Here is an 8,564-nt window from a genome sequence, read left to right as displayed (position 1 = left end):
GGGATTCGAACCCGCCACCTTAGGTGTATGTGGCTGGCGCCTTAGCCACTTGAGCCACAGGCGCCGAGCCCAGTTCAGTATTTTTTAAAGTCATTTCCAACTTGGAAAACTCAAGATAAAAATCTTGAGAATTCATAAGCACAGACTCTGGATCCTAATCACTGCCGTTCAAATCTTGGCTTTACCACTTACTACCTGGGTGGTCTTGATATCTCTCTGTACCTTTTGCCTAATATTAAAATAGGGATAATAGTATGTGCTCTATAGAGTTGTATTAAATGAATTACCACCCATAAAGTGATTGGAATAGGGTTGTCAGGGGCACATAGAAAGTGCTACATAAGTGATAGCTATTTTTGTTATAATAAGATCAGGCCATACAAGGTGGAGTATTGGTGGCCTCCCAAATTCTCACAGGACACATCCTGCTTGTTCTTTCATCTTTATCTGCTCAGGTAGACCTAGGTTTTCAGCCCTGGGTCTTAAGGCCTCACCATGTCTGCCCCTCACCCAAACCCTCAAATTGGCCCCTTCTGTGCCTCCCCAAATAGGAGTGGGCCATAGCCCTTGGTAACCACCTAGATACTCTGCTCAGCCCAGAGCCTTGAGAGTTTTCCTTACTGGGCAGGAGCCCAAGCGCTCTTCCCGCTATGGTTACCCACTAAAGGAGTGTCAGGTCCCAACTGTACTCAACACTGCAATGACCTGAATCCCCACTCCTTCCATCCTAGCTTGTCCTTCTGCCTTTGTGCTTTGAGATTTGCACAAAATCTGCCTTCAACAGTTGCCTCACTCTTGTCTCACTCCATCCTCCATGGCTGCAGCCTAGTTCCTTTGATGTGGTAGTCCCTGGAAGACTTGCAGCCTTTCTCACTGCCCTCCTCCAGCCTTTGACATCAACAGGAAAGAGCATGTGCCCTTCCTCCATAAACTTGAAGACCAGTAAAATTCAAATCCTGCCCTCTCCACTTCCAAAATCAGAAGTCTCAGAGATGGAATTGTAGACATCAGAAACTTGGAGGTGGGAATCTGATGTGTAAAACAGACAGACAGAAGAGCCTGTTTTGCTACCATTTATTTGCTGTGTGGTATGTATTCAAGGCATGAGTCAGGGCTAGTATACTACCCTCTGATCCCAGGAGAGAGGGAAAGCAAGGAGAACTCAAGAAGCTACCTCATCGTAGGGAAATTGTGGGAGAGCTGGCAGAGGCAGTGTGGGAGACCCAGGCATCCTGCTTTAACGCCTATCAAGTTCTTCTGTCCTTAGTCATAAGTGGCTCCCTATCCTCCCATCCTATGGTCCCAGGGACAGCAACAGGAGAAGAAAGGAAGATGACTTGGTTCTGGATGAAGGCATCTCTGCTCTGCATGGCTATTTGGCCCTGGCCGTGACTACAGGCTAAGTGGGTATAGGTGGCTAGACCAAGGGCTGTGGTATGGAGTGAATGCTCAGTAGGCATGATTGGCAACGTAGAGGGACTGAGCTGCTGCTCCACCATCTTCTCCACTGCCTTCATACTTGCCCTGGGCAGCAAGCCCATTTACCTACAAAAGAAGAAGTGAAGTAAGCAGGCTGAGCTAGGACACAGATGCCAAACCCTGCCCAGGCCGTAACCTCTGGGTAATGTCCCCCCACCACTATCTGTAACTCCCAACCTCAGCCCTCTTGATGAACTCCTCGGTAGCAGCCTCAGCATTGTCCCGTTGGCCTCGCCAGGCATTGAGTGCAGAGGCCTGCAGAGCACGCCCATAGGAGAAGGTGAGGGCCCAGGGCCGGGGCAGGGGGCAGCGGTTGATGGCATTGAGGTTGAGTGATGCCTCCTCTTCACTCTGACCCCCAGACAGGAAGGTTATTCCTGGAGTGGAGAAGATAAGGCAAATTGATTTGTCACCCCCTATTTTCCAGGCTAAGGAAGCCCTGGAGTCCACAAGAAGAGCCTGAGGATGAGCCTCGGGGATAATAGAAGATGACGGAACAGGGTAGTACCTGGGACAGCTGGGGGCACAGTGCGACGCAGGGCAGTGACAGTTGCCATGGCAATCTCCTCTGGGCTATACTTGATGGGACAGGCATGGCCAGGGGTCACCATGTTGGGCTTGAGGAGGGTCCCCTCCAGGTATACATGATGGTCACTCAGAGCCTTGTACACAGCAGCCAGGATCTGGGGATCAGAGGAGGTTTACTAAGGGTCTGGGCCCTTACTGCTCTATGCTTCCTGTCTAAGGGTAGGTGGGCAAGGACTGGGATGGCTCAGGGCTCACACTCATAGGCCTGTTCTGGATCAAGTGAAAGAATGCAAGGGAGAAGTGCTTAGGGATCTAAGTCAGGAGCCCTGGGGAACAGGCACCCCTGGTAGGCTTCCCTATGGCATGTGTCTGTGTCTAGGTGTGGACTCACCTTCTCTGTAACATACTGGCAACGTTTGAGGTCATGATCTCCATCAGGCAGGATCTCAGGTTCCACAATAGGCACAATGCCATTCTGTTGGCAAGAGCAGAGTAGCTTGCGAGGGGTAGTAGAGGAGATGGGAGAAAGCCTTACAACCCTCTCCCACCCATCTGACTGCCCTTAGGAGCACACATACCTGCTGGCAGATGCTGGCATAGCGGGCCAGCACATTGGCATTCTCCAGAATGGCAAGTGCTGAGGGCGTGCGCTCACTGATTTTTAGCACACAGCGCCACTTGGCAAAGTCAGCACCATCCTTTTTGTACTGGGCACAGCGTTCTGAGAGCCCATCCAGCCCTGTAAGCATAATACCAGCCTCATCTCCCTGCCCCCTTGCCAGCATCAACCACCTAACACCTCTATGGTCCTGAAGCCCACCCACCCAGTACCTTGCGTGGTGGTTTCTCCATCAGTCCCTGCTAGAGGCACTACACCTTTGTCAACCTGTGGAAGAAGCACAGGCTGAGCCCAGGCAGGCTTCCCCTTGTCACCCTTCCTACACAACCTATTTCCACACCCAGTCCCATTCAGGGCCAGGGGCTGCACCTTGATGCCCACAACAATGCCCTTATCCTGGATGGTACGGACAAAGGGAACACCGTTATCATCTTTCTGATAGAGTGTCTCATGGAAGAAGATGACACCTCCGATGCACTTCTTTACACGATCATCAGCACTGAACAGGACCTGGCGATACAGCCGGCGGTTCTCCTCCGTGTTCTCCACCCCAATTTGGCTTAACCGCTTGGCCATGCTGCCTGAAGGCAAACAAAGAAGGGCGGCAAGGCTGTCCTCTGGACTCTGTGGCCACCTGAACCCCTCCTGGCTACAGACTCACACTTACCTACAGACTCATCTGCAGCCAGAATGCCTTTGCCTGGGGCCACAATCCGGAGGGCTATGTCAGACAACTCCTTCTTCTGCTCAGCAGAAAGGGCTGGGTACGAATGAGGCATGGTGGCAGCTCTCTGGAATGGAGACAAAATATAAAAGCTGGACCTCACCCACTGCTTCCTCTGCTGCCTTGCCTGGCCAGATGGGCCAAATGGCCTCCCCCACCAAGCATGGGGCTGGGAACAGGGCAGCAGACCTTGGCATGAGTCCTGGGCATCAAAGTGGCACCAATCCCTCTGACAGCTAGCAGGCTTAGGGGCCCCAATTCTCACATCTCCTTTTGTCCCTGGTGGGCACCCTTCCCAGCCCCAGGAAAGATGCAGGGATGGGGCAGGGAGGTGAGCAGCCCTGGAGCTACAGGTCTTCTTATGAATCTGCTGCCCAGTTGAAGATGCCAACGCTTCTTTCACTGAAAGTGGTCCCTTATTAAGGGTGGCTTAAGCCCTGGCCTTTTCAGCTTTCCCCATTCTTATCCCCAACAATGCCCCTAGGGCAAATGTACTTACTTCCACGTCTTCAGAAAGGCAAAAATACTTACCACTTCCTTCTCTCTGCTTCTAGAGGAAAAGGTTGGGAGGAGGGGAATAGGTAGAAAACAGGAGTAGCACAAATACCAGTCACAGGCTTCCACAGCATAGCTGCTTTTCTGTAGTCCAAAACTTACTGCCTATGCCTATTGCCTATTCCCCACCCCAGGTCTAGAGGTTGGCCCCAATAGTGCTGCAAAGCGTTATAAGAAAGAAGGCTGGAAAGTCTGTTAAGGTAGTATGTGAAGGCTGGGGGAGGTGACACTGCCAGGTCATCTCCAGTGCTGGGAGCACTTTACCTGTGTAGGAAAGGGATGAGGATTAGGGAGCATTCAATTTCCCACAACTCAAACACCCAGAGTGGAGATGGGGCAGAGGTCTAAGATTGAAAGGAGTAAGGGAGAGACGCAAGAATGGGCAGGAGACTTGGGGGAGGTATTGATGATGCAAGCTAATCATTCAGGGGCATAGCCTCAGACCAGGAGCAGAGAAGGCAGGAGAACTGGGGAGGCTTGACCCTTAAGAAAAATCTAGGAGGTAGAGGAAGATTTAGGATTGGAAAAGCGGAGGTTTGTGGGAGAGCTAAGAGAAAGGGGTGGAGCAGGAGATGCCAAGCCATGGAGTTTTAAGTGGACAGAAAGGATCAACGATGTTAGGAAAAAGGTGTAGACACAACCAGAGGCCCCAAGGAGCACCACAAGAATGGCAGGGGAAGAGCCAAGGAGAGGAAGCAGAGATGCCAAGCAGCTCCCGCCTCAGCCAGGCCTTACCTGTGCACAGCCAGTTAGCGGATCCGGCTCTGGTCCACAACAGCCTGGCTACTCCAGCTCAGGCTCACTCTGTAAATGAGGCTGCGGATGCCGCAGAGCTACGTGACTCCTCCTGAGGGCGGAGCCAGCATCTCCCCGCCTCAGCCCCGCCCCTCCCCAGGACTGGTGTCAGACAAGGCCACGCCCACAGAGGCGGGGCGGTGAAAGTGGAGCGACTCCCCCGCCAGGACCTCAGGGGCCATTATGAGCTGTTCCCCTCCCACCTCAAGGAGCCCTGCCACCAGGGACCTAGAAGCAGGAAGTGCCTTTGTATTCCTTTCTTTCTTTTTTTTTTTTTTTGAGCCCAGATTTCACCACTTTACCTTGCGTTTATTTCTGCCACAAATCGCCTTTACCATGTTTTGGGCACTTGCTGGATGTTAGGGATTAAGCCTAGGTCTGGTGAAGAGAAGTCACTTAAACAGTCATAGCATGTTGGAGGGTGGGGTGGGGAGAAAGAGGCACCCACAAGGTACCCACGTTCAGGGCTGGGAGCAATGAATGGAGTTTCTCTGTCCTCAGCCCCATATTTACCAGGGCCTCCCCCTGAGGGGGATGGGGAAAGTTAAGAGAATGAAGCCTTTTCTGCTTCCCCCAGGCAGTGAGCCAGGGAACAAGCAGTCCAGTGCCCAGAGTTTTGGGTGAAGCCAGGGAAGGGAAGGGAGGAGGGGCAGGCAGCCTTGAATTTGAATGCAGCACAAGGTGGACCTGCAGGAGAGCACTTGGCAGGAGGGCCCAGCTTCTTCTTCCCTGACCTTCCACTCCCTCCCACCCAAAATATAAGACTCAGTGAGCTTGAAGAAAAAATTAAATATACTTTATTTAAATAGCATTAAACACAGCTGTATTCTAATTTGTCTTAGTATGAGAATAAGAGGATACTGCAGGTAAAAAGAGGTGAAGCAGATTCCAGCTTTCAGTTTTTTAGCTCAGAAATTCCAGCAATCCCTGTAGCTCCTTGCAACCCTTTACTACCTCTGGGATGGACAGCAGAGTCTGAGAAGAGAGGCACAAAGGGCAGCTCAGGACCACAGGCATAAGGACCAAGGCTCCCAGCCCCAGGAAGCAGCCACTGATTTAAAAGGGAGAAAATGGAAGCCACAGAGAAGGCTGTGATAGTGACACAGGTGAGAACCAGAGCTATGCCTCTATACCTCCTGGGGCCAGGCCTTATACCAGGTGCCTTAGTTGTATCAACTCCCTCCCTCCTTTACCTTATAAATATGCTGAATAATGTCATCTAGTTTTTTCAACTCCTTGTCTGAGCGCCGAAGGTTCTCCTCTAGGATGTTTCTCTAGAAAGCAATTAGGTTTTACAAGTGTTATGCTTACAAGAATAGCATTGGCTGGGTGCGGTGGCTTACGCCTGTAATCCCAGCACGCTGGGAGACGCAGTCAGGTGCATCACCTGAGCTCACAGGTTCGAGACCAGCTTGAACAAAAGTCCTCATCTCTAAAAATAGCCAGGTGTTGTGGTGGGCACCTATAGTTCCAGCTACTCGGGAGGGTGAGGCAAGAGAATAACTTGAGTCCAACAGTCTGAGGGTACTATAAGCTATAACGCCATGGAACTCTACCAAGGGTGACAAAGTGAGACTGTCTCAAAAAAAAAAAAAAGAATAGCATAGCTTGATAGGACAGGGGAAATGTGGCAGGGCACTTGCTACTGAAGGTACAAAATGGCCAAGAAACAATGAGGAAATTCTTACATGACTCTGGAATTTGACTGTGAGTTTTTCCTTCTCATTTTTCATTTCCAAGAACATCACCCTCAGCTTGTCCACCTATAGATATGTCCAGATCAATAGGTGAACAGCCTGGGGTCCCCTCCAGCTGCCCACCTCCTCTGTTAACTCCGAGTCACCTCCTGGGAGAGCCACACTTTCTCCTGGATCCAGTTAGTGGCCATGGGCTGACAGTTGGGGTCCAACTGGCTTGCCAGGGTCTCTTGGAGCACTTTAGTCTCTGTCTCTGCACGCCGAAGTGAGCGGGTAAGCTGGGTCACCTCCTCTCTGAGGCTCTGGGAATAAGAATGGAGAGGTATCCAATGACCCTCAAAGGTCCTCTCTATTCTACTTATCCCATGTGGTGAACAAAGGTAGACCAGGGTATCCATTTCTCATATTTTGGGTCCTGGCTGGCAGTAACACAGAAGGCAGAAGCCAGGAATCCTGATGAACTTACTATGAGCTCGCCACTCTTGTCTATCTGCTCTAGGATCTTCTCGTTCTGCTGCTGTATCACTTCCTGGAGCTCCTTTTCATTCTGTGAAGGAAAGGGAGGTGAGAAGACACTGAGGGAGAGCTGGATTCTTTGTAGCCCTTGCCAGAAGAGAGAGTGCCTGACCTATGCTCAGCCCTGGGGGGACTGGTTGATACCAATCCAATTAATTCTTCTTCCAGGGCCAAGTCAGGCAAGGTACACCACAGTGTTGGGAGAGTTATGCTACAATTCCTGAGTTCTCTCCTCAGTCTGCCTGGGAAGATAGGTCAGCCCATAGCTGATTCCCAAATATGTGAAATACGTGACCCCAGGAAGGGCAAAACTAGAGCAATAGTTGGAAAATCCCTACCACCCAGATTCCTGAAGAGACAGTGGCTCCCAGCGGACCAGTAGGGCTGCCCCAGTTCTTTATCGCCCCACTTAGAGGCCCCTCCTTCACCTTGTAGCGCACGCACAGGGCCTGGTTCAGCTTTTCTATGTCTGCTTCTTTTGCCTTCTGAGCTTCCTGATGCTGTTCTTCCTGGGCCTGAATTCTGTCCTGCAGATCACAGCTGGGGGAGGGGAGAATTCAGCATCATTTCTGTCCCCTCAGAGGCCAGCTGGGTTGTTAGCATAAGAGGCAGTCTCACTGTTCCTGGGTCACCAAGACTTACATTTTTTGCTGCAAAGTCCTGATGGCTTCTTCTTTAGACTCTTGCAGCAGGGAACAAAGGCTCTGAAGCTCAGGAATCATAGTACTCATCTTGTCTAGGCTCTTCTCTATGTCTGGGGTCTCTGAAAGAGAAAGCCCAAGATAGAGGTATAGCCCCTCAGTCCTGGAAGGAAGGAAAATGTACAGCCATCATTTCCACAATTCTTACTTATGTTCCCCACCCATAGAATTTGAACATCCAGAACATTACAGATCCCAAAAGGCCAAAATAAAATGAGCCCAAGTAGAATTGAGGTTTTTAGAGCAAAGCACTTCTCACTGCTTCTGTCTTCCCTCATCACCACCAGATTTTCTAGAAATGAGGCAGGATCCCTGGAGCCCATCCTAACCTGTAGGCTGATGGGAAACCATTGATGCTACTCGGGTGAAAGCACTCTTGTCACTTCCAAGCAAGGGCACAGGAGATGATTCTGGCTCTAAAATAAAAATCAACCATTGGAGAGGGCACCTGTGGTGACCCAGTCAGATGTCTGACATAATGGAAGCCAGGGAGAGGTGGGACTGAAGGTGGGTATCTTCAACAGGTGAAGCTATTCAGAGCAGGGTCACAACTTTCCCACCCCACATCCCAGGGCCTTTAACCTTCATCTGCCACTGCTGTCGAGATGCTTCCCAAGATGCTATCATTGGGCATAGGGTATTCCTGGGCAGGAGCACAGGCTGTGCTCACAAAGATCTCTGGTTCAGCCTAAGGGCAAAGGGTAAAATATTATCAGCTGCTGTTCAGGGTTAATGATTTCCTGAGGTCTCAGGTACTCCCACCAAGCCATCTCTTCTAAAATTTGATCCACCTATTACTTCACTTCTCAATCTTCAACTTTTCCATTAGTGCCTTTTCCTGGATGGGTTTATATTCTTAAGTCTTCTCTCACTAAAACAATATTTTAAACATATAACAAAAACAAAAACCCTAAGTCCCCTTTCAGCTACTGACTTTTCTCTTAAAAAAA

At 50.5% G+C, this 8,564-nt stretch overlaps 2 protein-coding genes across 4 annotated transcripts in view; both read right to left on the bottom strand.

The window, feature by feature from the left end:
- Positions 1–1,060: 1,060 nt before the first annotated feature.
- ALDOC (aldolase, fructose-bisphosphate C) lies at positions 1,061–4,683 on the bottom strand. Of its 2 annotated transcripts, none has more exons than XM_012809747.1 (9): positions 4,641–4,683; positions 3,294–3,417; positions 2,996–3,207; positions 2,839–2,893; positions 2,586–2,746; positions 2,399–2,482; positions 1,988–2,162; positions 1,657–1,856; positions 1,061–1,545 (listed from the first exon to the last, which is right to left on the bottom strand). In XM_012809747.1, exons 2-9 carry the CDS (start codon positions 3,403–3,405, stop codon positions 1,450–1,452), a joined length of 1,095 nt encoding a protein of 364 aa, XP_012665201.1. In that variant the 5' UTR covers positions 3,406–3,417; positions 4,641–4,683; the 3' UTR covers positions 1,061–1,449. The 2 variants fall into 2 exon arrangements, with proteins under 2 accessions (XP_012665201.1, XP_023373247.1); XM_023517479.1 differs by lacking the exon at positions 4,641–4,683 and adding an exon at positions 3,882–3,896.
- A 796-nt stretch (positions 4,684–5,479) lies between these two features.
- Positions 5,480–8,564, bottom strand: part of SPAG5 (sperm associated antigen 5) — a 28,189-nt gene continuing 25,104 nt past the window's right edge. Inside the window, exons 16-24 of one of the 2 annotated variants that reach the window (XM_003797150.2) lie at positions 8,197–8,292; positions 7,944–8,030; positions 7,556–7,676; positions 7,342–7,453; positions 6,864–6,944; positions 6,544–6,699; positions 6,389–6,463; positions 5,894–5,974; positions 5,480–5,675 (exon numbers count right to left, since the gene is read on the bottom strand). In XM_003797150.2, coding sequence (XP_003797198.1) covers positions 5,604–5,675; positions 5,894–5,974; positions 6,389–6,463; positions 6,544–6,699; positions 6,864–6,944; positions 7,342–7,453; positions 7,556–7,676; positions 7,944–8,030; positions 8,197–8,292 — 881 coding nt within the window. In that variant the 3' untranslated portion in view covers positions 5,480–5,603. Of the gene's footprint in view, positions 5,676–5,893; positions 5,975–6,388; positions 6,464–6,543; positions 6,700–6,863; positions 6,945–7,341; positions 7,454–7,555; positions 7,677–7,943; positions 8,031–8,196; positions 8,303–8,564 lie in introns of both variants that reach the window. The other variant, XM_023517524.1, reaches the window with a different exon arrangement.

This window comes from Otolemur garnettii, unplaced genomic scaffold, assembly GCF_000181295.1.
Source record: "Otolemur garnettii isolate 467f Iridium unplaced genomic scaffold, OtoGar3 scaffold00112, whole genome shotgun sequence".
Taxonomy (NCBI): Eukaryota; Metazoa; Chordata; class Mammalia; order Primates; family Galagidae; genus Otolemur; species Otolemur garnettii.
Note: the sequence above shows the minus strand (reverse complement) of the source record. Positions and strands in the feature narration are given on the sequence as shown.